This window comes from Camelina sativa, chromosome 14 (genome assembly GCF_000633955.1).
Source record: "Camelina sativa cultivar DH55 chromosome 14, Cs, whole genome shotgun sequence".
Lineage (NCBI taxonomy): Eukaryota > Viridiplantae > Streptophyta > Magnoliopsida > Brassicales > Brassicaceae > Camelina > Camelina sativa.
In genome coordinates this window covers 30,405,127-30,426,158 of record NC_025698.1, presented here as the reverse complement: position 1 = coordinate 30,426,158, position 21,032 = coordinate 30,405,127, and the positions used below count along the sequence as shown (strand labels likewise).

Here is a 21,032-nt window from a genome sequence, read left to right as displayed (position 1 = left end):
ATTTATGCATTGAATAAAGGAATAAGTAGAGTTTGTTATGATTCACTCAACAAGTAAGCATGTGAGATTTTGTTCAGAAGTTTGCTTGCTAGTTAAGATCACATAGCTGTGGTTGCTGGTAGCTAGGAATCGACTTGAACTGGAGATGGAGATGGAGCAACCTCGAGGCCAGCGTTACCACCATGTTAAAACCCCATATGGTGTGCATTCGCCATTGGACCACGCTGTGGCGGGTGAAAGACGCTTTAGAACTGCATATGAGACGACTGAATTAATCTTCAAATGATATATCATCACTTTTGCTGTAATGAAATTGTTAATTCATTATTTCCTCCAGTTTGATGATTTGAATTACATATTATATTCATATCGTATCACATATTTCACTTCTTTCATGTCAACTCTTAATTGTACTTTAATTTATATAAACAAAAGAAACTTACTGAGAGACAAATTTTGTCCTAAAAAATAAATAATATCTAACACGAAGCAAGGTCATTGAGAAAAAAACTAGAAAGTCTTTGTTTAAGTTACAACTATAGAAAGAAAAAAAGTGTTTTGTTAATGTTCTTTGTCTTGTAGTTGCTCCACTTAGTAAATCTATCAAGTCACAGGTATTGCTGTTGTATCCTAGCTCTGTTCTGTTCCCACCATAACCTCGCATGTGTTTCCCCAAACTTGTCTCGGCTACAAAATAGAACCAACATCGTTTCAACGTTGAGAAAGAGACTGGTATGTAATATATAGCACAATAGGTTTTTGTGTTATGTACCTGAATCGAACGCGTCTAAGTTCGCGATTACCATCTGGTAAAGCTCTGATAGTAATGTAGATACCAGGCTCATCTTGTTCTACCCATTCACTTTCCATGTCGCTTGCGTTACTCACTGAGACCTCCTCTGATCGATCTACTGAGCTACTTCTAGCAGAACCATCAATTGATGATGTTTCAGTCTTGGTTCCACTGATGCTAGAGAGCTTTGGTGTTGAAGCAATACCAGAAGAGCCTGGAATATTGCTGCGAGGTCGCTCTCTGTCCAGGGGTGGAGTTACAGGACTGTCCTTTGCGGACTGGATCTGCGAGCCCTGGCACAACAAGGTTGTTCCAAACAATCTATTTAGGGCTAAAAGTTGCAACTTTGTATAACCCAAAGAGAGATAAAACGCATAAAGCTTTGATTGTGATAGATTAATAAATTTGCGCGTTCAATAGTGAAATAGCATTACCTCATCTTCGGATACAGGAGGAGTTGGAAGTGGCACACTCTGCTGATTGAACTGCTGCACATTGTACAACTCCATGACCTTCTCGAAATTCTCTGCCCACCATCTTTGAGCTTGCCATTTATTGAACATCTCACGACTGCAAGAAGTAGTAATTTTAAAACATCACCATCTAGCCTCAAATCAGCCAAACTCTTATTAGCTTAGCAACAAAAGGGAACGTGTCTGACGTGTGACACAAAAAAACCAGCATCTGCACAATACCACCCAATAGCTAGATATACCAATTTTGGAGCCAAACTATCCATATTTGACGACCATGACAGAAGCTAGTCTCGGTAATATGGAGCCTAGTGTTTCTTGGTTTCAACAATAGCGTGAAAACCATTGACAAACAAAGGCTTCTTTAAGCTCAAGGTCATCTGGACTTCAATTGACTAAGCAAAAGGACAAGTAGCAACAGTTCAAGAAGTAAGACCTATCACGCTGGAAAATTGTAATATTCATGGATGTGACAAGAAGACTTATCAGATCAAGAGTAAAACCTATCACGCTGTAATAATACAGCAAAAGCAGATCAATTGGTAAACACACAACATTACATTCAGGTCAATATTGGCTAGAAACAATTACCTGAACCGAATCCTCTTTAGATCATTCCCTCCCTGAGGCAATGACACAAATGTGATGAGAACACCAGGCTCCACTTGCGCAACCCATTCCTTGACCTCGTCCTCCTCCATGAACACTATGGATTCTGTTCGGCCACTCATGGACGTAGGTGTACCTTCTTCACTAGAAAGCCCTTTTAACCTGGACTCCATATCCTTCCCCCAAATCTTTGGAGTCGAGCTAGCCGTCCCAGCTCTCTGGTATGCATAATGGAATCTTCCAGAATCCGAAGCAGCATCTGAATCAGCATAGTTTCGGTTCTGATTCCGGTTTGATGTCCCGGAACACGGTTTGCAGTTTTTGTACGCCCCTGAAGCCTTTACTGCCATGTCTTTTAGCTGAAATGAAACAGTAGTCACATATGTACAAGAGTCACATGCCATGACAAAAACTAACAGATAAGAGAGTAATTGACAATTCAGAGGAATAAATGTTTCAAGAATTAATCATAAAAACTCAAAAGAAAGTAATACAGATTACGACTAGGAGTCAAGTCTCGACCAAACCACGAGTCTATGTCTTTTTTTGTTTTGTTTTGTCATTTTCTCTTCGAACCAAACAACAATCCATGAAAGTGAACGAACTCGGAAAGATACAAGACTAATCTACCTGTGACGTCAGTGATTTAATCGCTTGCTTAGTCCTAGGGGTCCCAATAACTCCATCTTCTTGTTGAGTAGATCCGCCATTGTTGGTGTTGAGCTGCTTCGTGCACGCTATACACGTCAGCATCTCTCCCTCTCTTTCACCCTACAAAATTCCTGAGATCAACCCAGAAAACAAAATCACATTTTGGGCAAAACCCAAATCAAATCTTGGAACTAAGAAAGACTCCAAAACCCAAAAATCACGATTCTTGCTCAGTGCAGATACCAAAAGAGGAAACAAAAAAAAAGAAAGACTTACACTTGGAAGATGGATGGGTCCGAGATCACAGAAACGCAGCGATGAAGAGCTCGAATTGAAACCGGGTAAAATATGACCGTTACGCCAGAGACAAATTAGGGCACACAGATCTGTAGATCAAACCCATAAATTCGCATTAAACTCTCTTTATCTCTCTCTCTCTCTTGCTTCTTCGTCTGGTTCAAAGCGATAGAGAGAATGAGAGCAGAGTCAAAGTATCGATCTTTCTCTCTCTCTCTATCTCTCACACTGTAGAAACACAAAGCTGAAGAAGCAGAATCTGCGGATTTGGGGAAAAAGCTCTGAGATTTGGGCTTTTTGAGTTCGTTGGACACTGCAAAACACGAAGAGTGTGGTCTACTGTGTTTCTTATTGATCCTCTGTGCCACATGCCCACTCTTTATGATTTTTTTTTTTTGGTAGGAGATGGGAGACTTTTGTCTCCCGTAATTTATTCAAAACTAAAACTCAAATACAAACTTGTCTGGGTAATGCAGTACCATTAGCATCATCCGATAAAAACGAAACAACCCTACAAGGAACTACCTCTAGAACATGAAAACCTAAATAAAGAGAATAAGCATAAGCCGCTAAACCATCCGTCAAACGGTTAGCCTCCCTATACACATGCACAATACGGACACACCAGTCCCTTGAAAGAAAGCCATGGCACAAGCGTACCAAGAACGACAGCGGATGTGAATCACTAATCCCTGTCTGAAGAAAACCGACCACCACTTCTGAATCAACCTCCACTTCTAACCGAGACACTCGTTTACCCCACGCAAAATGAAGCCCATAATATACACCCCACAGCTCTGCAAGAGCAGCCGAGCATATTCCGATATTGACCGCAAAACCACCTAACCACGCCCCTTTCACATCCCGTAACACCCCAACAACAGTAGCCAAACCCGTCTGATCCTGCGAAACCCCATCTGTGTTCATCTTCAACCAACCCTCCCTTGGTGGTTTCCACGCTATCATTCTTTCTACCCTCAACGGCTTATGTGCAAGACCTTTATTCTTCAAAAATGCCTCCGATGTCTCCTTTGCCAGATCTTTCAAGAACTGCACTCTATCACGACATTTCCCATTAACACCAAATACGTTCCCACATCTCCACTTCCAACCCCACCATACTGATAACGCAAACAGAGTTGACCAATCTCCACTCAAATTCTCATATAACCATTCTAACAAAGATGTCCCAAAAAACCTTATGTCTCCGCATTGGCACCAGTCTCCTCCAAACGCCCTCAATTGCAGGACAATCTCTTAAAACATGAATAATAGTCTCATTCCCATATTTACAAACTTGGCATAAAGCTGAATCTGCAAGATGTCGTCTCCACCGTTCCGCATTGGTCATTATAGCTTGATTCCCCACAAGCCAAAGAAAAACCTGAACCCTTGCCAGAACCACCACACTCCACACACGGGACCAGAAAGCAGTCATATCAGGTAACGGGATTGTACTCCGCGTTAGTAGATCATACGCCGACTTAACAGTAAAAGAACCATCTGAACTCCCCCCAGGACAAACGATCTTTGGCACCGGTAACCCTGTCTACCACAATTCCACCTAATCTCTTCCAGAAAGGTAATACGCCATGACGTTGTCTTCTACCATGCTAGTATGAAAGTATGCTCTGTGGTTGCCATATTAATGGATTTTCCACATCAGAAATCTAAGTATGCTAAGAAAAAACGGTATAGAGAAAAATTTCTATGAGGTTGTAATGCTCGAAGTACCTTGAGGCTTTTTATGTTGCAAATATGTTGCCTCGGTTTGCGTAGTTAAGCACCTCTTGATTTATTTCTCTATATTCGTGGTACGTAAAAGGAAAACAGGGAGACAACTTATGGATTGTTATTACCTCAATGGCTAGAAGAGAGTTATAGTATTCTGTCTTGGTTTCTGGTTCTATCATATATTATGGAAAGTTCATCTTCTTTGTCTAAAACTCCCTCTTTTCGACGATCAAATTCTAAAAAGATTGATTACTTATATGAAGTAGAGTATGTGAGTGATGATAGCAAAGTTCCTATTACCCAACTCCCATTACTTAATCCTTACAAAGCTTTCACTAAACCAAATTCCACTTTTCCAAAAGTCATCCGTCAAGTGTTTGTCCCTAACAAACATAATGCAAAGGAGCTCGTTCTAGCATCTTCATTAGAACATCATCTCATTCCAGCGACAGAAACAAAACAAATGATTCCTCTCAGAATCAACGAAGGCATGATACATCATTGGCGAACTCAAGGATATACCCATCTTCATTATGGAGCGATACGTTTGGCGCTAACACTCCATGGCAGAAAAGGCTTACCAGTTGTAGCACGGGTAGCTCTCCTCGACACCCGATACAAGGAATACCAACATGCTTGTATTGCAACTATCCAGACAACACTAAACGCTGGCACTGTTTTCGTCACCCTCTTCCCAAATTTCAACGTGGCATTGGAAGACCCTCAAATATATCAGAACATGCAAATCCAGCTGCAAATCACAGGAGCTCCACAAATTGGAAACACGTATGCAGCAACGCTTCACCATCAAATGGCGTATAGAGTCCAAAATCATGCAATGGACTTAAGTCTCCCTAGAGACACTGAAGATGCGCTACTCATACAATTGGAATCCCAGCATAGCCCGTCGTGCATCCATATTCCTAGACAGATTCCTAGAGATGAGCTTGTCAAGTTGCTTCCAGAATCATGGGTTACCAATTACGAAAAGCTCCATGACCGTAGCACCCCAATACAATCGGTGGACTCTTCTATTCATAGGAGAAAAGATGGAGCTGTAGAGATTGCTTTTAAGCAACAAGAAGAAAAGTCAAGACCAACGGCTTTCTGCACAGAAATCAATATAATTACTCCTTTTGAAGAAGCTCAAACTTTGGAAAACCATCCACGTTTAGATGGTGTTCCAATCTCATCTTTTGATTCGCTGGGAGATCCCATTTACTCTTTTCAAGATGAAAAGGGCCACAAATTCTTTGATGTTTGTGATTGCCAACACTGCCAGATGAATAGTTCTGATGATGATGACACCCCAAGGCGAAGGAGAAAAAAGAAAACTACACAACAAACCCTCAAAGAACGATTTGAGTCTGGAGACACACAAGTTGGCCTTCTCGGAGAACCAAGTGGCAAGAATTTTGAATACTATGTATTGTATTCAGGTGGCTCAACTCCCACAACACCTGACAAAGAAGAGGTACAACTAAGTTACATGTTCGAACCTCCATCACAGCAGGATTCACCATTTCCATCCAAAGAGTTTGAAGAAAACAATATAAAACACTCATGGAAAATCCGGAATCTAAATGTTAAGAACCTAGATGGCTCAGTAAAGCAGATCAGCGCCGCAGAAGCAACTTTGAACTGGCAGTCGGAGAACGCCACAACCCAAAACTATCTCCTAAGCCAGATTGACAAAAAGGTAACCATCATGGACCTTTCCATTAAAGAACTCACCAAAAAGATAACCTCTCTCCACCAAGAACTTCTCCACCTTGCAACTACTGTCTCCATAAACTCTCCCCTCATGTCCCAAAAAGAGTCTGAGCTAAAGTCCCTTAAAGATCAGCTAAACTCCTTACAAAACCAATCCAAAACCCAACCTCCAATGCCATATGATCTTTTCACACTATACCCCATCTACACACCACCTTACGCAGCCCAAACACAACCTTTATTTTTTTCTCAAGACCCAAGTATTTTCGGAGCATCCTCCTTCTTACCAACAAAAGTTGTTTATGAACAACAGTCCACCAAAAAGAAAAAAGCCAATAGAAAAAAGAACAGGGAAGGAAGCCATACTTGAACCACCCAAACCTTTGACTGAGACATCAAAATCTCAAGATCAACCCGAAACCAACAAAGCGCAGATTCATGGTGGAGCGTGCTAATCCAATCACTGTTTTTCTTGAGAAGGTTGCAAAACGAGAAAAACGTTTTTCTCAAGAAAGTATGATGAAAAAGACGCCAATAAAAGATGAAAATGATGAGGGCATAATCCCACCTTTTTGTGATGGCCTCACCGGCTGTGGTTGAAGAAGACGTAGAAAGTGAAGGTGGAAACGTATATGAAGAAACTCAAGAAACTGGACGAAATCAGACAGAAGGAAATCTGCGGATTAATACAGAACCACATAAGGGTTTTTCTTTTGATGGTGTTCCCGCTTCAAAATGGCGCGACAAAGTATATGAGATGCATGCATGGCTAACAGAACAACAACTCAACCGAGGAGCCATTTTGCCTACATCGATTGATAAATTGGTGGCTAAATTCCAAGGACGTCTCAAGCAATGGTGGATAAGCTTAGGCCAATATCGACAATTACAAATCCGACAATCTCCAACAATCGATGCCTTGGTGGGACACATCCATAATGAATTTCTCGGCACATGGGATCATTATACTATCCAAGCCAGAGAAGAGTATCTTAGCATGAGATGCTGCTCCTTCAAGAGGAAGGATCTTGAAAGACATTATGAGCGAATGTCAAAGAGATTCTATGCCCTGAATGGGATAGATGACGTCAATCTCAAGCAGGCGTACCTGAATTCACTTCCAGAACCACTTGGAAATGAAACGTCAAGGATATTGTCTCTCAATAATATGCCTCTCAACCAAGCTTCACTTGGAGAAATATATCAAATTTCTCTGGCAGCCCTTGAAAAGCTATGCAACCACCATAAGTTTTTCAAACAACTTCAAGAACAAGGAAAGCTTCTAGGAAAAGCATGTGATTGGCCAAAACTCAATATCAAATGTAGAGACAAGAGATGTCATTGTTCTACAAGTCATGGGAAAGAAAAGAGCTATAGAAGCAAGTGGCAAAAGAAATATCCAAAGCTATCTTCTAGAAAGAAATGGAAATTCTTAAGGAAGAAAACTCAAAGAGGTTTCAAAAAATCAGACAGATGTTACATCTGCAAGAAGAAGGGACATTATGCGAAACAGTGTCCTAACAAGAAGAAGAGATACAACCGCCTTGGCTACTTGGCACAAGTTGAAGATATTGACGACTCAGATATTGAATCCATCTTTTCCCTTGATGATGAACCAACTGATGATATAGTTCTTGCAATGGGTATGGAATTAGAAGATGAATCTTCAGAAGAGGATACTGGAGATGAAAGCGATATAGACGACCAATTCATGTTGTTTGACCTCTACACATTCGATTTCTGCAAAGTAGAGCAATCACATCAAGAAGAATTGGTGTATCTAACCCAACCATCTCCAAATGCCAAGATCTACATCTTCCCAAACAAGTATGATAAACCAATACCGGTCATTGCCTATTTTGACACTGGAGTTGCTTCATCCATCATCAAACCAGACCTCCTCCCAGCCTCACATTGGAATTCATGTTCACTCGCTTTCAAAGCAGCAAACGACCAGATATTGCATATCTCTCTTATCAGCAAGCCAATTTACATCCAACTTTTCTCCGGATACATGATTAAATCCAAAGTATATGGTTCTGAACTCCCTGGAAAGGACTTTATACTTGGATTTGACATCCTTCATAGTCTTCGGAGAGTTTCATGGCACCCGAAAGGTCTCAAACACAAAAATCAGTTGCTACTTTGGACAACGGTGTCTCATCTATACCCTATGGAAATGCTTAATCCCATAAAAGAAGAAATTGCAAAGACGTTTTGCGCCACATCTCATTCGGAGTTTCTCACAAAATGCTCATCTCCTTTATGGAAGAATCCAGATTTCTTATATCCTTACATAATCATATAATCATTTTCTAAAATACTTCCTAAACACTTAGCATTGATCCTAAAAACCTCCTAAGTGGTTGTACCACTATGTGTGTGTAATTGTGGTAACAACATCCCTCCCAAGTTCCACCCAGAACCATCACGCCACATATCTTGGACTAGCACACTCAAGCACTCCGCAGGTAAAGACCCAGTAACCCCCTCACAGAGAGGCTCATTTGTGAGCCACCTGTCCTGCTAGAAACGAATAGCACCACCATTCCCAAGGACCCAACAGTGTCCCAGACTAATTACCTCCCGAATGCTCCGAGCTACACTCCGCCAGGTAGAGGACCAAGTATTTTTAGGTGACAACCAAGACACATTATGCATATCCCCCACCTTAAACTTACTACGTAACACACGTGCCCAAAGACTAACAGAATCATGGGGAAGTCTCCAACCCAACTTTGCTAATAAGGCGTTATTCATTTCTGCTGCCAGACGAATCCCAAGTCCACCTTGCTTCTTCGGGAGACAAACTCTCTTCTAAGAAATCAGGTGTTGTTTCTTCTTTTCCCTTGTACTACCCCATAAGAACGCTCTCGACACTTTATCCAACTCCTTCAACAAACTCTTAGGCATAGAAATAACACACATAGTATGCACAGGGATAGACGTAAGCACAGATTTTGTAAGTGTCAGACGACCCGCAAAACTCAAACATTTTCCTTTCCACCCGGACAATTTTGATGAGACTCTCGCTAACACTTCCCCAAAAGTCTCCTTGTTTAACCTCTTCTGCAATATAGGCATTCCCAAGTATTTGCCTAAATGTTGTGTTGATTTAATACCACTCTCATCACTGATAAGCTTCCCCAAATCCCTTGACACATTCTTAGAGAAATTTTTTTTTATTTCTCTAGGCTCACCTTCTGCCCCGAAGCAACACAAAACCGTTCCAACACCCGTCGAATAATTCGTATTTGGGACACAGAGGCTTCCGCAAACAAAATTAGATCATCTGCAAAACAAACATGTGACAACAGGGGCCCTCCTTGAGACAGACGAATAGGCTTCCATTCCTTCCTCCCCACTGAACAGTCAATCTGATGGCATAGACGCTCCAGACATAGCACAAACAAGTACGGAGACAACGGATCCCCCTGTCTCAAACCCCACAAAGGTTGAAAAGCTTCAGTTTTTTCACCATTCCATAATATATTCATCGACGGACCCGTGACACCCTGTATGATCCAATGAACCCACTTATCCGACAAACCAGCGGCTTCTAATGTATCTTGTAGAAAATCCCACCGAATCCTATCATATGCCTTCTCTAAATCACGTTTTAGAAGCATCCAACCCTTTTTCCCTTTCTTTCTTTTCATCGAATGGACGGCCTCCTGGACAATGACTATGTTGTCAGTCCTAAGACGCCCTGGGATAAAGCTACATTGTGCTGGACCTATCAACTTTGTCATCAAATTTTTGAGTCGCAACACCATTACCTTCATCACCGTTTTAAACAACACATTACAGAGACTGATTGGTCTGAACTGTGTTATTCTCTCTGGCTTCTCCACCTTTGCCAATAACACAACCAAAGCATCATTACGTCCTGGCTCTAAGATGCCAGTTTCAAAGAAACGAAACACGAAAGCTACCACAGACTCTCCCACAATCTCCCAACACTGCTGGTAAAAGACCGGCTGATAACCATCAGGACCAAGAGCTTTAAACTGTCCCATACTCCTAATAGCAGCTTCAACCTCCTGCTCACAAAATGGCTTACTCAGTTCCAGCTTCTCATCTCTTGTCAAACTCTGGAAACTTTCCCTAGGCAAGTTCTCCACCACAGCCTCAAGATCATCCATAGAATAAAGACGTTTGTAATAAGTGATCGCCATCTGTTCCAATTCATGCGGTTCTGTCTTCCATACACCCCTATCATCTTTTAGTGCCTCAATCCGGTTCCTCCTTCGCCTTATAACCGTGGATGTATGAAAATAACTCGTGTTTCGATCCCCTTGTACAAACCATTTCTCACGCGACTTTTGGAACCACAAAGTTTCTTCCTGCTCCAATACTTTATCCAGCTCTCGAAGCAATTCCTCTTCTTTTTGTAGCAGGGTATCAGTTTGTGAATGCTCCAACAAGTCTTGTATCATTTTTATATCTCCCAGCAGACCCTCCTTCTTCCTATGAATATCACCAAAAACCTCTTTGTTCCACTTCTTTAACATCACCTGTAAATAATCAAGTGCCTCTGGGGTAGACATATCTCGAATGACTCAGCCATGCTGCCTCGAACCGGAATCGTCGCCTTCTAGGATCTCTACTCACCACCGGAGATAATTGTATATACAGGGGAGCATGATCCGAAGCTAAAAAGGGGAGATGTGCCACAGACGCATCCGGCCACTTCAAGCGAGTCTCTGCACAACACAACACCCTATCTAGCCGTTTAGCCACAAAATTCTGCTCCACTCTTCCTCTCTTCCATGTAAAACGATTCCCACGAAAACCGATATCAATCAAATACTTTGTACTAATCCAATCACCAAAAGCTAACGAGTCTGGTGAGAGTCTCCCATTACCCCCAATCCTCTCATCAACTCTAACAATCGTGTTGAAGTCTCCACCAATTACCAATGGACCATCCACCTTTTGAATAACATCATGGAGCTGTGTCCACAGACCACTCCGTCGGCTGACTGTCGGTGCCGCATATACTACGATCAAATAGATAACATCAGACTCATTCACTATTGTTGCGTATATATATATTGGTCCGAAGACTCCAAGACCGTCACCGTACCTATACCCATTCTCCACAAAAGCCACAAACCACCCCTTCGGCCATCCGCATCCACTCGAAAGGAGTTTTCAAACCCCAATCCCTGAAATATTCGACCTGCTCTATCGCCCCCAGCATGTGTTTCAAACAACGCCAACACATATGTGTTGTGTTTCTTCAGAAGATATCTAATTGATCTGCGGAAATTAGGTTTATTTGCCCCCCGGCAATTCTACAACAAGCAATTAATCATATACTTACCTAAGCAATAAATAATCACCGGGGACAACCATTATTGTTTAAGAGGGCTCATGTCTCCGGCAGACGAACCCCTAGACTCCTCCATCGCCTTAGATGACTCTACACCACTTGATCCCAAACAAATCAATGATTGCGACCCTGGTTCGACACCATCAGGCCCCAAATTCGGCATCGTGTCCCCAACCCCAGACATAAACACACCACCCAGTCTTCCGATGCTCTCTGCTTTGACTCGCAGTCGCTTACCACTGGCAGGCAGAGAACCCTCCTCTCGGATAGGCAGAGAACCCTCCTCTCGGATAGGCCCAAATACTAAACCCCGAACAGGCCTAGCATGCTTCTGTTGTTTCTTAAACCCACATGTCTCCCCACCTTTAGTAAACTGGGCCTGTTTATCGTGAGGCCCATCACGTAAAGAACCTTTATCTCTCGCCATACCCAAATTGGATTTCATTTGTTTCCCTTGCTCAACACGCTTCGCACCTTCAAACTGAACCGAATTATATTCATTTTCCTTGTTTGCACCAAATCGCATCGTCGGTTCCCTAAGATCAGGGGTAGTATCTTCCATATCTAAACCACCAAATCTGTTTGCAAGATTCACCTTCCCTATCACATTTTGCGATATGTCCCTGAGATTTCTTTCCAAAACTACACCGGAACCTCCCGTTGTGGCTATAGCCTTATTCTGCGGTGGTCATGACTTCCTCCCCCCGCGTCTGACCTCCGTAAACCCATCATCTCTTTGCACTGGCTCCGACACCGCCATCTCAACAGCCGGAGTAGCTAGCGCAACAGGTTGGTCCTGAACCCGCAATGGACAAGCATGAACCATATGACCATACAGACCACAACCAGAGCATATATTCGACAGACCCTTATAGGACACAAAATAACGCTTTCCATTCACCAAAATCGTGCCTTTCAAAGGATTCCTCAAGTCGACCTCCACACATATCCGAGCAAAACGACCCCTTTCAAACTTCAACATCGTTAGATCCACCTTAATTGGTTTACCTAGACCACGAGCAAAACTCATCAGAATCGACTGGTGGTAGAAACTGATCGGTATATTAGATAAACGTAACCACACCGGTGTCGTAACGATCTCATCCTTCAAAGGATCAAAATCCGGAGACCAAGCTTGTACCATCAAATAACTACCAAACGCTCTCCATGGACCACCAATTAAAGCTGCCAAATACTCATCCTCTTGTTCAAAACGAACCATAAAGAATTGTCGTGGCAGATCCATAACATACATGGCCCCTTTCGGCTTCCACATTTCCCGAAGTCTCCTACTCAGAACCGAGAGTCTAATATGCTTGCCAAAAACCTTAACAATCATACACTGTTTCCAAAGACCATGCATAGCATCCAACATTTCCTGTCCTATTGTGACCAATGGTTCCCCATTCGCCCCGTTCGGAAACTCCAAACTCACTCGCGCCATAACAAACTCATTATCTAAAACAGCCTCCGAAACTAACATCCCCCCGCGTTACTCCCTACCACCTTCTGAACCCACGTCCCCACACCATCCGGAGGATCTCCCGATGGTCGAGACCTATCCCCAATGTCAGTCATGGTTGCATCTTGCACGCCCGTGACCTGCTGCTCCAAATCGCCATCCCTAATCATGTGTTTTCCCCTCTCTTATTACGTAACTATTATAGTCTTATTTTATATATTCTTTATGATTCTTTAATCTATTAAATTTAATTATTGATTTTTTTTATATAACCAAAAAAAGAAAAAAAAGACATGTACACAACGGAAAATATTAACGGCACTGGTGATTATTACCGTTACTTATACATAACATCATTCAAAATATTGGGACTGTATATATGTTCTTTTTACCCTTTTTCCTTATGAATTTTAAATGTTAAAAAGGTAGTTTTAAAAAGATGTTAGATTGATTTACTTGCTTGCATTGTTAACTGCAATGTTAGTTTTAAAAAGATGTTAGATTGATTTACTTGCTTGCATTGTTAACTGCAATGTTGAACTATATTTAGCCAACTTTAAATCGATCAAATTTATTTTCTAACTCATAACAGTCACGTAAACTTTATTTATATAAATGATATAATGCGAATAGATACTAGCATTTATAAATCCGTTTTTACATTAGGATTACGAGTAACAAAAAAAAATTATTAGAGGAGAAACTAATTCCTAAATGAGCATTTTGTGAAGTTTATAAATTCACAAAATCATTTAATAAACACATAATTATTCTCTTAACGCCAATCACATTACTCTATAAAAGAATTTGTTTTTTATAAATTTGATAAAAGGCGTGAAATGATTTGCTCTAAAGTCTAAACGATGAAACTATAATGATAGAGCGTGCAACTAAGCCTTAACGTTAAAATTTCAAAAAGCGATGATTATAATATAAAATGTTGTAGAATTGTTCCCCACCTACACCTCACAATACTTCTTACCCATCTTTTTATTCTCCTTGAAAGTTCAAGCCTTCTGATTTAATTATGAGTTTTATTAAAACTCCAAGTACAACTTCCACATCATCAGGCGCAAGACATATCATGCCTTCTCAAAAGTCAATGTAAAGGTCACTTTCTGTTTAATGTGAAAATTATTCTTGTTTGAATGTGCCAATGGCCATGTACTTTAGTTTTTTATTTTATTTTTTAATTTAAACACTTACAAGAAAATATCAACTAAAATGCTGTTAAAAAAAAATATTGACTAAAATTTTCAATTAACAAAAACCAAAAATTGTATATCTCTAGGATTCAGAAAAATTCGAGATAGTTTTTCTAAAGATATTATCTTTTAATTTTTTGTTTTTCTTGTTAATCAAAGATATTATAGGTGGTTAAAAGTTAATGGATCATAAGAAAAGGCCCAATAACTGAATCATACGCTGTTCCGTAGCGTAGGAGATCATATACCCCCTCGCGTCTCGACCGAACCGATCTGTTTCTGTTCGTCTTATGTTCTTCTTCTTCTTCTTCCCTGAATTTGCTCATTGCTTAAAAAAAGGATCAAATCAAAAATCTCTCTCTGGAGATTTGATTTGTCGTTGACTCCTTTACCGCGATTCTCTCCGCAACTCGCCGGTAAACCCTAACTCTGTCAGAAAAAAATAAACCCTAAAATTCGCCGCTACGGAAATTAGCTTCGTCGTCTCCTCTTAGCATTGTTTTTATTTAAACGCTGGTTTGTTGATTTCAGCTTATTGAGAGAGGTAAATATTATTTTCTCAAGTCTCTGTTATAATTTTTCAGATTCTGATATTTTTTTTCGCCTTCAGCTTTACTTATTATTCCTGCGGAACTTGTTTGAGAATTTGGTGATTCAGTTGGCTGATTTAGGGCTTCTATCTGTTGTGCAACTGTATTGGAGCTGAGAGTAATGATTTCGTTGTTTGATGTATCAAGTCATTGTTTTTTTTTTTTTTTGTGTGTTCGTAGCAATGAATCACGTTCAATGTAACCTTTTTAATTCTGTGTTCTCCATTACAGAATAGTTATGGGATTCAAATGCTTGGTTAGGGGATAGAACACCAATTTTCAAGTTTGATGCTTTTTATCCTGACAATCAGAAACATTCATTTTTGGCAATTTTGTTGTTGTTGTTGTTGTTGTTCTCATGGCTCACAATCGGAGTTACTTTATGGTTGCTGCTCTGCAGTACATACTTTTATCTACCGCGGAACTTGCTAATCATTCCCATTGATTCTCTGTATAGTTTTTAGTTGACTAAACCCTCAGTAATATGGTTTTATTTAATTAGATTGATGTATGGACTTGACTATGACACTTAAGTTGTATCGCACTTAGACATTTTAGAAGGAGTTTCAATGCGGGAAAGAATAAAAATTGGAGGCCAGTATGTATATCACACTCATCGTTGTTCCATGAGATCGAACAAAAAAAACATAAGTTAAATTGATTTTGTACAGTTATCTTTGTCATCTTATTGAACACTCAAGTTGATCCATATACCCTGTCTCTTTTTTCACTCAACAGGATAAGGCAACTATGAAGCCTGGTCTTCACTCGACTTCTTCATCCAATGGATTTCCACACAGAATGGTTGAAAATGAGCTAGGGGTGAATAAGGCACATCCTTCTGTCAACAATACAGGTTTTGTGTATATCTTTATTCTGATCTAGCACCAACATCATGTTCTGCATTCTCTTATTTGTTGATGCATATGTGTAGAGAACGGTGGGGAAGCTGGAAGTGTGGATACCCCTTCTCACGAGCTGTTATTGTATTTCACAACTTGTAAGATTGGACATCAGGTAGAAGTTCACCTTAAAAATGGGTCCATTTACAGTGGCATATTTCATGCTGCGAATGTGGAGGAGGATTTTGGTAAGGCTCTGAATGGGGAACCTTGTTTGTTCCTTTGAGATGTGATATAATATAAGAAGAGGTCACTTTTTTGGTCTCTTACAAACTGCTTTGAAACTTTCAGGAATTATTTTGAAAATGGCATGCTTGATTAAGGATTCACTTGGAACAAAATCCCGTTCTTCGCTTGTCAGCAAGCCACCTTCAAAGCTACTCATTATCCCTGCTGAAGAACTTGTGCAAGTTATAGCTAAGGTGTGTGCACTTTTCTTGCAGATGGGATTGGGTTTTTTGTGTTCATGTCAAGGCACTAGAATTGTTAGAAAGACTACTTCATGTATTGACATTGTTATTCTCTTGTCATTGGTCTCTGTGTTAGGACCTTCCTATATCCAGCGATAACTTCTCAAATTCTGTTCCGTCCGAGAAACCTTTAGAGCTGTTAACAGACTCTCTGATATCACAGTTTTATAATGTTGATGTGGAAAGAGAGCTGAAACCTTGGGTACCTGATGAAGATATTCCAGACTCTTCAGATCTGGAGAATGTGTTTGATGATCCTTGGAAGAGGTAGTGACTTTATTCTTTAAAGTAGGATATTTACCTAACCTTTTTATTAGAATTGCTAATTTCTGATTTAGAAACTGTTTAGTATTTCTACTTCTCTATTCTCTTTCCCTCGAGTGTTTACTTCTACTATCTAAGCTAGAGAGTTAGGCTTAGAGAGACAACATAGATTTCTGTTCTTGTTACTATGATTTCTTTTTAATAAAGAGAGTTTTGTGTTTATTTCTGGATCGTGATTCTTAACTCTTATCTGGTAGCCATGTATTTATTATCTCGGTTTGATTCCTCCCATTGGTTGGTTAGAATGTACAAGCGGGTAAAACCATGCCACAGTAGGTTAAACCAGTATGCGAGTTTTGGCGGGGTGGGCCGCTAATGCACCTGCAGTTTCTAAAATTTTCAATCTTCTTTGTTTTAAGTACCTTTTTCACATATAGTAAATGAAAAATATAGTAGAGTACATTTAAGTTTCAAACAAATATCAATTTACTTAGTAACGGAATACAGAAAAAGCTTTTACATCTACATTGAAGATTACTTGCGTGTTAGTTTGAGACCTCCATCCGCAGTGGGTTAACCTGTGCTCATTTCTCATTCTTAGGTCATATACACTCTCTGGGTTGAACGACACCTCTTATAACATATCTTATATGTGATGATATTATAGGGGCTGGAATCAGTTTGAGGTCAATAAGACTTTATTTGGAGTAACAAGCACTTTTGATGAGGAACTGTATACCACAAAACTGGAGAGAGGTCCTGGAACGAGGGAGCTAGAAGAGCAAGCCTTGAGGATTGCGAGAGAGATTGTGGGTGAGAATACCCGAGACCTTCATGTAGCAGAGGTGAAATGACAAATGTCTTATGTGCCACTTGTATTTTTACGTTGCATCTTTGTACCATATCTACCTACTAATGGTTCATGCATGCAATCATCTTACACAGGAAAGAGGACTCCAGCTTAGTGGAAAGTTTGATATTGATGAGGAAACCAAATACTCATCGGTCTGTACGCTGAATAGATTTGATGATACATGTTACGAAGAGGAAGAAGAAGAAGAAGAAGAAGACATATTGTTGGATTGCTGCAACAATTTGACTTTTGGTGACTCATCTGCCTCTGATGGCAAGAAACCTGTTTCAACTGGCAAGGTCTGTGAAGGATCATGGGTATGGTTGAGTTCTTCACTGGTAGTAGTTTCTAGGAGAATCATCGGTTATATTGCCATTTTTGTTCCTTCAGGGTGACAGCCGGCAATTACGGAATAGCAAATTCATAGACCAGAGCTGGTCGAACTCAAATAAGCATACTCTCCCGCTTATGTCCGAACAGCCATCCAAAGATTTTCCTGTTGGAGGAAATATCAGGTCTTTTGTCCTTGGAATATACATACATTTTGTTTTTCAAAATATCTTCCATTAAACTATAAGTTTCTGAAAGCTCATTCTAACAGGAATGAGAGCCAGCTTGGTGAGCGAAGAACCAGCAAATTCCTAGGAGCTTCCCATTATAAAAAGGTAAGTTAAACTCCTTCGAGCATCTACTCATAATTGCATTTGGCATTTGCATAACCATTATGTATAACACTGTTCTGTTTGCTTCAATCTTTATGAACACAGCCATCCGAGGAATCAGTGTCTGGTCTTGAAGGTATGTGCAACTTAAGCCTATCGTATCTATGACTTCCTTTTCATCTTAAATGTTGGTACCCATTGAATTTCCAACTAAGTTATTTTCATGCTACCTCAAGATATCAATGAAGATGCACCACCGTCTGTGAGGCCAAGTTTCACTGATGGAGGACTCTTTCTACTCTCGGACAGATCGAAATCTGAGACCTCCTCTGGGTGGCCTGGAAGCTCCATCTCTAGAAATTCAGAAAACTCTGCATCTTCCCCAGCATCAAATCGTCCAATACTATCACCAAGCTCTTCAATTGGTTCTTTATCTTCAGAAAAATCTACACTCAACCCAAATGCTAAGGTTTTATTTCTCTTGTTGCTTAGGTTATCATCTAACTTGTCCTTAAATACTCTAAACTCTTACTAACGAAGGTCTGATCAGGAATTTAAACTGAACCCCAATGCAAAGAGTTTCAAACCATCTCCATCAGCTACTACACGTCCTCAATCTCCAGTCTCAGACGGGTCATTGTATTACCCTCCTCTTCCACCGATGCCAGGATTACATCTTCGATATGGAGTAACTTTTCTTTCTTCTTTATCTGCTCTTAATGATCAAAACGCCGAAATGATGATTATTTCTGATTCAAAAAATTGCAAATTGACAGATGGGAGCAGCATTCCCTGGACAACAACTTCCAATGATGTATAATAATACAACACAGCTTGGTCCAAATCAAACATATTATTCTCAAAATGGTCCACAGGTTTGTTTATTGCTATAAAAACCATGACTCAAAAATTCTCCCACCTTCTCTCTATTGTAAAACTGAATCTTGGAATCAATGACAAACAGTACCCACAACAGATGATGGTTACTCCGCAGAGACCACTCTTGTTCATGCCGCCAACGCCGTACCAACCGGTTAACTATCATCCTTCATAATATTTGCTTTGTCTAGTTACAAAAATAAAATAAAAACGCTCGAAAGAGTTGAGAGTTTACTGACATGTTTGCTTTTTATTGCAGGAAATGCCATATAAAGGAAGAGACTCTTATTAGCTTTTGTTGAAAACCACCATGAATGGTAGTGGCACAAGGTCTCTCGAATAATCCTTCTGATGGAATGAGTTCCATTAATTTCATTTACTTTATTTTGATTTCAAGCACCGAATCTTTTCATTTTTTATTAAATTATTTTGATTTTTAAAAAATTGATGAATGGGTATGTATGATGGTCCCTTTGTGAGGAGAATTTAACAAAACACATTGTGATGTGATGGTGATTTAGTTGTGTTTAGGTATTAGACTAGATTTTACAGCAGATTCGTGCTGATCTCATTTCTTTATTCACTTGTGTCTCCATTCAAACTTTAACGTTAATCTTTAGATGTATGACATATTCTGTGTTTGAGGTTTTTTTCTTCTATAATAAAACAGGTTAGGTAGGCAAAAAAATACCTTTTTCTTTAATTATATATACTCTACTTAAAAAAGAAAAATGAACGATTGTAGTTCAATCTTACATATACGTGTTAAGACACGGTAGGGACAGAATGGTGTGTCTATGATTGGAGTTTGAAAGCGTGATGTTTAGATTTTGGGATTATTAGATTAATGGGTTTAGTCATGTCTTGTCTTATGCTTCGTATTTTCGTATTATATTAATCAATCTTATTGCGGTGAGTTAAGCAAAGATCTAGGTTAGGGGAAATTTCGTTTGTCGTCTTTGAAAATACTATTAATTAATGTCCTATAAAAACATTAGCACAATCAAATAATTGAGTCTTAAGAACTTCTAGATTCTGTCGATGATATTATAATAATATTTTGAGGTAACACCTGTACTGTTGTAAACTCTTTCGAAGCATGATGATAGTTACCCATTTCTTTTCTCTAAAGCAAATAAATAAGGTGTACGTAGCAAACACAATACTGACATAGTCATATTTTACTCCAATTAGTTTATTAAAAAGTCATTTTATTGAACTGAACATAGAAAATAGTATTAATAACTTCCTTTCTTTTACATATATTTTTAATGTTTTATTTTTCTTTTGTCATGCTAATAATTACTATACAGAGTTGTGGATTAAATGCAGAGAGATACTGCAGAAGTAACTACCAAATTAGGATTCATTGGTTTGTGTATTTGGGGAAGCTGTGATGTGCATCAAGAAATGTGAAAAAAGAAAGAAAACTGGAAAAAAGGGATCTTCGCTTTGCTTGACTTGCAATAAATTTCGATTACCCCCAACTACAAAAAACAAAACAATTTCATTTATTCGCTTAAATGCAATATTGATTGCGCTATAAAGAGATGTTGACAACCTTCCACTTAAACTTTTGCTTTTGTATTTAAAATAAAAATAAAATCAGACCTTCTAACAAAAACAAAAAAGACAGAGATGAAAAAAGCACGTTTAGATAAAAAAAAAATACCTATCTTTCACTATATATATCCAAAAATATGTTATTCTGCACATTTGTTATGAAACAACGTAGGATTAGAATATGATTCTTAAAAATACCCTCTATATTTTATTTAAAACCTTTGAACCTTAGAATCCCTATAATTTTTCTTATAAAAACATCACTGATATGAAATAAAATAAAAAAATGTAGCATTTTCCATAAAAATACACAAAGCAAAACATGTAGTTTCACTGTTTTAAAGTTCAAAAATGTTTAACAGTTTGCAAGAATGGTTCCATTTCTATATTTTCAAAACTATTCATTTTTTTCTTTGATTTTTCTTAACCTAATTTTTCATCCTAAATATATAGCCTTATCAAAATTATACACTCGTGGCATTTCTACGTTTATATTGTACAATATTTTTTTCTCTATTGTTGCCTACATATTTTCTTTAATTTTCTTATAAAACCAAACGCGCTTCGCAAATTT

At 39.3% G+C, this 21,032-nt stretch overlaps 3 protein-coding genes across 4 annotated transcripts; 1 reads left to right on the top strand and 2 right to left on the bottom strand.

The window, feature by feature from the left end:
* LOC104742938 (protein Brevis radix-like 3) lies at positions 398-3,217 on the bottom strand. The gene is made up of 6 exons (XM_010464024.2): positions 2,803-3,217; positions 2,506-2,657; positions 1,858-2,234; positions 1,228-1,363; positions 773-1,086; positions 398-687 (listed from the first exon to the last, which is right to left on the bottom strand). Exons 2-6 carry the CDS (start codon positions 2,626-2,628, stop codon positions 609-611), a joined length of 1,029 nt encoding a protein of 342 aa, XP_010462326.1. The 5' UTR covers positions 2,629-2,657; positions 2,803-3,217; the 3' UTR covers positions 398-608.
* LOC104744160 lies at positions 12,297-13,091 on the bottom strand. The gene has a single exon (XM_010465173.1). The coding sequence runs from the start codon at positions 13,089-13,091 to the stop codon at positions 12,297-12,299; it is 795 nt and encodes a 264-aa protein (XP_010463475.1).
* On the top strand, positions 14,525-19,539 carry LOC104742937 (polyadenylate-binding protein-interacting protein 3). Of its 2 annotated transcripts, none has more exons than XM_010464022.2 (15): positions 14,525-14,819; positions 15,604-15,721; positions 15,800-15,955; positions 16,059-16,189; positions 16,314-16,504; positions 17,169-17,346; positions 17,447-17,671; positions 17,745-17,869; positions 17,956-18,019; positions 18,122-18,152; positions 18,253-18,485; positions 18,567-18,704; positions 18,793-18,891; positions 18,981-19,049; positions 19,155-19,539. In XM_010464022.2, the coding sequence occupies exons 2-15, from the start codon at positions 15,616-15,618 to the stop codon at positions 19,185-19,187; spliced, it is 1,779 nt and encodes a 592-aa protein (XP_010462324.1). In that variant the 5' UTR covers positions 14,525-14,819; positions 15,604-15,615; the 3' UTR covers positions 19,188-19,539. The 2 variants fall into 2 exon arrangements, with proteins under 2 accessions (XP_010462324.1, XP_010462325.1); XM_010464023.2 differs by having other exon boundaries at positions 14,527-14,819; positions 17,447-17,653.